We start from the raw sequence: 7724 nt of genomic DNA, 5'->3' as shown, positions 1-7724 counted from the left end.
TATTAAAATTTCTTTTGAATTAGATGTTCAAAATGTATATATACATTAATTTCAATTTCCACAAATAATATTAAATTTCGAGCATTTATTATTTTTTCAATATATTGAAATAAATATTATATAACTGATCAAATATAGATTTTCTAAAATTTTTTGAATAAAATTATATCAAAATATCACAACATTTATTTTTACATTTTACTCCTAATACAATTCCTGATGAAATGGATAATATTAATGAATATATATTCTTCTTCAGTGGAAATTTACATAGATAAATTATTTGTTGTATATAATATTGTTATAATATAAAAAAATTTATCTCATAATATAATATATATTAACCTGAGAAAATTTAATAAAAAATTTGAATAATTAAATAAAATATGACAAATGTATTTTTTCTATGTACAGATATACATTTGGTAATACTATTATACAAAGAATCATTTAACGACATTATTTACTAGTGCTTTATTTCGGTAATAATGTTAAATACTTTTTAAATTCTGGAATTACACATTCTCGTGGATTTAATGGAATTTGTGAAGTAAGATAATCGCTCAAATACTGCGGCATAAAGCAAAGAATACCTTTACTAGCTAACATTGCCCAATCAATAGGTTGATTAACTTGTCTAATATTAACGAAACAATGAGTGATTTTTTTTCCTGTTGGACTTGTATCATATGGTGGTCTAAAAAAATTATGTATTAAATAGAAATAAATGAGTAATAGAAGTAAATAAAATAAATTTAGTAAAAAAAGAACAAAAAAAATTTCTTTACCTTGCTTGAACAACTTTACCATCTCCAGCTTCAATTAATCTTTTAAATTGATCGTATTTATCTCCAGAAGCCAATAGCAAAGCAGTCATATTATAAAATGGTCCCTTTGGTTCCTTTAATAATTTAAGTCTCCATTTATATGCAGCTGCTGCAATTGTTTCTTCAATTTCGCCAGTAGGATCTGGTATAATACCCTTACTTTTTGGATTTCCCCATTCATATTTTTCTTCCTATTAATATACAATTATTCAAAAATAATACTAATTTTAAATATTAATCTTAAATCTTAAAATAAAATATAGATTATAAATAATAACAATTAATACTAACATCAAGAAATTTTCCTTCTTGTTCGGAATCTCGTAAATACATACAATGTAAAACCCATTTTCCGGATGCTATACTTCCAAGCATTTTTTCATTTCTTGAAGGTCTAATACAAAGCAAATGCGTCGCATTTATATCAAAAATAGCATCTGATGATACATCACCGCCGAGATTTCTTATTACTTGTTCGTATGTTATTTTATCCTATTAGATAAATTAGCTTAATCAATAATATTCTATATAATGTATGTATAATGTATAATATAATTAAGTATACAAGATATGTAAATTAATATACCTTTATGCCTGATAACATGAATTTTAATTTTTTTGGAGGTTCAATTTCTTCTTCTGATGACTCTTCATGATGTTTTATATTATATTCTTCATGTGCAATACTTTCATTTTGCTCTTCATGTGTTGTCAACTTTATAAAAATAATTATGATTATAATTAATTAATTTAAGATAAAATATATTTATATAAAAAACCTACTCGTTTTGAATTACTAGGATCTTCCCATACAATAGCATCGACAGGTTGAGAATCTTTTGCAATAACTGTAACAAAAAATATACATATATAAAATAAATCAATAATAACAAACAAATATAAATATATTTACATTTTTGTATAGGATCGGCAGGTTCAACGTTGTATGTGTTTACATTTTCTCCAGAAAGAGAATATCTATTTTCAGGAGTACTTGATGTTCTTTGAAGTACTTGATCTAGTTGTGCAATTTGCCTACGAAAAAAAGTTTGATGAAAAATTTGCTTTTATATATACATATAAAGATTATTATAAGTGAAATTTAAAGCATTTATCTGTCACAACTTACATATTAATTTCATTATTTGGTAATGGATTGTTTTCATCGGTAAATTCTAATTTCCTATTAATAGAAGTAGTAGTTGTTTTGTAATCATCTTTTATTAATTCTGATATTTTATCTAGTTTTTCATCATCATTAGTGGCAGAGCTTTCATCATTATTCTGTTATTATAAAATATTTTAAAAATGAATTTGAAATATTTATTTATATATATAAGTAAAATATATTACCTCTGAATCATGATTTTGTTGTTTTAATTTTTCCCACAACTGCTTTTTGAGCTCTGAAAGAGGCTATAAATTTAATCATATTAATATGTATCAAATATTTATATGTAATTAAGCTTATAAAAAGTAATAATTACAGTACTAAGTGCTCTTTTTTTTAAAGGAGGTTCTTCTACTCTTAAATCTGGAAAATTATCAACCCATTTCACCCAACCTTTTCTTGTATCTGGTGAAGGATTAGGTTTAAATACTTGACCATATGGTGTTTCTGGTGTAGATACATGAAATGGTGATTGAGGAGTTTTATTCATAAGTAAACTAAGTCTTTTATTAATTAATGGTGTATCACCGGAATTGCCATCTTGACTCTGTAATATTATTTTTAATAATAAATCGATCGCAAACATGAAATAACAAGTTAAAAAAATGAAATCAAAAATAAAAAAAAAAAAATATATATATATATACTTGTAAATTTGATAGATGACGTTTTGGAGTTATAATATTTCTAGCTATTGGTTCAATTGGAGGACCCATTTCATTTGAATTAGTTTTATTTGAAGTTATGTTCATATCATTAGTTCCATTTGGTTTTTCAGGAGCTTAAAAATTAATCAATGTTAGAAAAAAAAATATATATATATGTATATGTGTGTGTATAAATTCATTTGAAACATGCAATATAAATTTAAATTAAATGTTACCTATGGTTTCTCCTACAAGAAATGCTGTTTCATCAACCCATTTTGATTGAGCTGCACAAGATTTTAACCAATCTGCAGTAACAGCTGGTAATTTCCATTTTACTGCAGCATTATATTTGTTTCCCTCAGGTGTTGGACAAACTAAATGTGTACTTCGATATATATTTTTTTCGACATTAGTTTTGCGAACAAAAATATCTTGACACCTGAAATTAATATCTTAATATTTATCCTATTATTATAATTATATATATATATATATTATATTATAATTATTTCTAAGATATATTTTAAAAATAATACATGGCACCCAATTCTGTAGCTAATGTTGCGAGATATGTTCTTTCTACTCCTATGTATGTACTCATTGTAATAACACAACTTGATAATGGATTCGAGTATTTTTTTACAGATAGAGGTCTGTGATAATACTTAATTTCGACTATTTGTTCTTGATTTATGCAATCTTCCTACAAAAAATATTAATTGAAATATTAATATTATTAACGTTAGAAGATAAATAAAAATTTGATACTTACAATAAATAAATCTGTAACAATTTCATTTACTGTATGTTTTAAAGGTGCACCACATTTTGGTACAACACCATAGTCTGGAATACCAGCAAATGTACTAGAAACTACTTTTCCATTCATTGCTGCTATAGTTTCAGCTACAAAACTATCTTCGTCGCTGAAGCCAATTACAACAAATGTCAGGCCTGTATGCATTTTAGTACATTATTTTATCTTATTCATGTTTTTTTATATTGTTATTCATAGTGTTTTATACGAATATTTATATTAACATATGAATGATAATTATATTACCTTCAAATAATCTATCATTTAAAGTAGAGGTTTGACTAAATGGTACTGCACTATCATCTGCTGAATATTTATTTTGTTCTGTTGAAGATGTTATAGATTCTTTTAAATCCTTTCCTTGATTTTTTTGATTATCAATCAAAGTTACATCGTTATTTTCTCCCAAAACAGTATGTGGTTTTAAAAATTCTTGCATTGTTTTATTATTTGTTTCAACTAAAGCAAAAAATATTATATATTATATTACATTTTTTTTATAAATAATATTAGGAATTATTTGAAAACATTACCAACTGTATCTTGAAGATATTGTTGAAGAAGATCAGATGATTCTTTTTCTTTTTCTAACATAACCAATTTTTCATCTATATCAAAAGATGGTATGGACACTTTTTTTGGTTTTTGTAGCATTTGTAAATTCTGAAAAAAATATATGAATTTCTTAGATATTTATATTGTAAATAATATATTCTATATTTACCTTTTTACTTAAAGGAGATGGAGGTTCAGTAATTTTCTGAATTGCAATATTTTTTTCTCCACATAGAAAATTTTCTTCAGGTGCAGGTCGTTTAAGTTTAATACTTTCTTCTAACCATTCCAATGTTAATATATATGGACTACACATAATTATAATATTAAATTATATTATATTAAATTAAATTAAATTAAATTATATATGTATAAAGATTATATATATATCAATTTTAATATTATACCATAATCCTTTTGAAGCCATTAATTTTAATTCATTTGCTGCTTTATTTTCATCTCCAACAATGACATGTGTTAGAGCATCAGATATATCATCAAGGCGCGTTGCACTACCTACATTTAATATTTTGTTAAGTTTATCTCTTTGGCTAGAAGGGAATCCAGTAAGGTAAATCTAAAAAATGAAAAAAAATTGAATAAAAAAATATTATAGAATTATAAAATAAGAAAATGTAAATTACATTGCAGCCATCTAAAAACGGACCAGCCGATTTTGCTTCATTAAATGTAAGTCTATCCAAAACTGCAAATGTAGAAGCTGAAAAATTTCAATATATATAAAATAAAATTTATTTTATTATAAATAATATATATATATATATGATATTACTAACCAGAAGAAACATTGCTATATAAATTGTCTAAAGAAGAAATATTGCTCATTGTTGTTATTGAACTTTCATCAACATAATTGCCTTGCTGTACATCACATGTTATGGAACTTATTGCAGAACAATTAAGAGTTTCATATACTGTGATTATAAAAAATTATATTAATTATCAGAATTAATATAAATTTATAATAATAACAAAATGCTTTTACCATTTGATTTTTCTGGAGTAGAACATGCTTTTAATGACTTAATTAAATAATCTTTGAAAGGTAAAGCATAACCAACTTTTATACTTTTATAAACCCAATCTGGTATTAAACAAGCAATATTTGCTTGTTTTGCATATTTGAGCTTTTCACTCATTGGGCTATTTTCTGGAGCAAGTACAACTTTAACTTTTGCACCATCCAAAGGACCCATAAATGTCTACAAAAAAAGTATAATATAAGAAACTATAAAGAAACAGGTAAAAAACTATTAAAAAATAGTAAAAATTGAATTCATACTCCTCCATTATCATTAATTAAATGTTTTATTTCTTCCTTTTGGCGTTTTGGAAGATTTGTTGAAGTAACAACTAAATTAAGAAATACAGAAGCTTTATATTTATCAAATATATTGTTATCTGCTTTAACAAAATTATTTAAATTTGTTTCCCAAATAGCTTCAACCCATTCTTTTGTAACAATTGGTATTTTCATATCTATTGCAGTCTATTAGAAAAAATTAAATGTTAGAAATTTATTTATATAATTTTATGTGAATTTATATATTTACCTCATATTTAGCAGACATAACAGATGCTGTTATAAGATGTGTTACACAACTACGTAATTGTTTTGTAAAAATTCCTCCCATATATTCTACTAATTTTTCTATATGTTCCTGTAATTTATAGATTTTTAGATATTTTAAATTTTATTATTTACAAAAAAGATACTTATTAATGAATATACTTTTTCTTCTGGAGATAAACCAGAAGCACATATGCAAAGACCTCTCATAGCTGTAGTATAGACTGGACTTTTTCCTTCTGGAATTGGTTCTCCATTAAGAAAACAAATTAATAAACATTTTGGACCAACTATGCTATAAAAATAAAGTAATGTTTAATATAATATTATTTTTTTGTTTAAATCAATAATAAACATAATAAATTATATTTTTGATATATTTAATATTAAAGTTTTACTTACGAACATTTAAATGTTTTTAATTTATGAAATATATCACCTTCAAACTTTTCCATTACAAAAACATCATTTTTAATAGGTTTCATTTTATTACATTTTATTTCATTGATCCATACTGGTTGTAAATCATGTTCACAACACTTCTAAAAAATTAATTCATTATTTTGTTTATTGTTATTTTCTCTTTCTATATATATACTTATTTATTTATAAAAATATATTTACTAACATTGTATGCATGCCACATATCTTCATTACAATCATTTTCAGAATTATATTCATTTGATATAATAAAATAAATATTTACATCTGTATCAATTTGGCTTTCTAAACTTATCATTTTTAAATTATAAAAAGTATTTTTTTCGTTATAATTTTAAATAGATATTATTTGATTTATATAGATATTCAATTAAAAACTGAAATATTTATTACAGAATAATATATAAATATTATAGAATATTATAAAAGAAACTAATAATAAGAAAAAAATAAAATTATCTACTGATTAAAAAATTATATTACATACATTCTGTTAAGTATTAAGAAAGTATTATTTGTTATAACTTAATATAATCAAATGATTTCTCATTCTTTCAAATGACATTACAATTACTTGAATAATATAAGGATAGGTTAGATTTTCTTCATTAATAAACATTAAAAAATCAATAATTTTGAAACAATATTATTTTAAACTTGATAAAATGATTTTTAATATATTTAAATAATATTTCAATTAATTTTATAAAAAAATAAATTTTTAAATTCTAAAATTTTTAACAGACTTATCCTATGTCCAAGATCTTCTCGCGCCTAATGCCTAATTAACTACACTAGTCAATTTTAATATTATTTTTACAATCGTAATCAAATTAATCTAGAAAGAAAAAATTTTAATCAACATGAATATTAAATAATAATAATAATTGTTAAATGTAATATATGTTATATTGTATATATTTTACATTAATCAATAACAAAATGATATTTTCGTAATTTTTTATAATATTTTTAAATGAAGAATACAAAACTCATTATTATTGTATTTCAAATAAATTTATTATAAATTTCTTGTATAAATTATTATTGTATGAATTTCTAAATAAAATGTTTTATTCTACTGAAATATCCAATATTTATTTAAATATAATTTAATTTTTTATTATTATTCTTGTTATACATTAATGATGTTATATCAACAAATTTTGAATTTCAAATATTTTAATCCCGCTTCAGTTATCCAATTGATTAGTATAATCTTTTATTTTTTATTTATAGAGAGCAACTAGTAAAAGCAGGATAGAGATAAATAAATATATAAGAATCAGCGCCATCTTTAGAATACCGCAAATAAAATTAATATAGACAAGAAAAGTGAATACTAAGACAAGAATAGAGATAGAATAAAAATTGACCATCAACGCCATCTCTTAAGTATTAAAGATATTTTTTCAAAAGAAAGATAAAGTAGAGTTAAAAGAATTGAGAATTAAGGCCATCTCTTAAATATTAAAAATACTGCTTTAAAAGAAAGATAAAGTAGAATTAAAAGAATTGAGAATCAATGCCATCTCTTAAATGCAAAAACATTTTTCGAGAAATTTTTTATTAATGTTAAGAAAATGTTAAGAAAATCCTAATACTTCGAACGTTAGATAAAAAAATACATTGAATGTTAGATTTACTTTATAAATTAAATAATCTCATTCAT

At 22.8% G+C, this 7724-nt stretch overlaps 1 protein-coding gene across 2 annotated transcripts; it reads right to left on the bottom strand.

Annotated features, from left to right (window-relative positions):
* Nucleotides 1-375: 375 nt before the first annotated feature.
* On the bottom strand, nt 376-6845 carry LOC107998256 (DNA topoisomerase 2-binding protein 1-A). Of its 2 annotated transcripts, none has more exons than XM_062072573.1 (26): nt 6540-6845; nt 6240-6429; nt 6014-6153; nt 5774-5906; nt 5595-5702; nt 5324-5530; nt 5027-5243; nt 4818-4955; nt 4665-4741; nt 4428-4597; nt 4190-4328; nt 3999-4128; nt 3712-3924; nt 3421-3602; nt 3185-3351; nt 2882-3087; nt 2646-2779; nt 2315-2545; nt 2181-2243; nt 1957-2111; nt 1741-1862; nt 1611-1675; nt 1414-1542; nt 1119-1319; nt 789-1018; nt 376-697 (listed from the first exon to the last, which is right to left on the bottom strand). In XM_062072573.1, exons 2-26 carry the CDS (start codon nt 6348-6350, stop codon nt 475-477), a joined length of 3891 nt encoding a protein of 1296 aa, XP_061928557.1. In that variant the 5' UTR covers nt 6351-6429; nt 6540-6845; the 3' UTR covers nt 376-474. The 2 variants fall into 2 exon arrangements, with proteins under 2 accessions (XP_061928557.1, XP_061928558.1); XM_062072574.1 differs by having other exon boundaries at nt 6014-6150.
* Between the last annotated feature and the right edge of the window lie 879 nt (nt 6846-7724).

This window comes from Apis cerana, linkage group LG3 (genome assembly GCF_029169275.1).
Source record: "Apis cerana isolate GH-2021 linkage group LG3, AcerK_1.0, whole genome shotgun sequence".
NCBI lineage: Eukaryota > Metazoa > Arthropoda > Insecta > Hymenoptera > Apidae > Apis > Apis cerana.
Note: the sequence above shows the minus strand (reverse complement) of the source record. Positions and strands in the feature narration are given on the sequence as shown.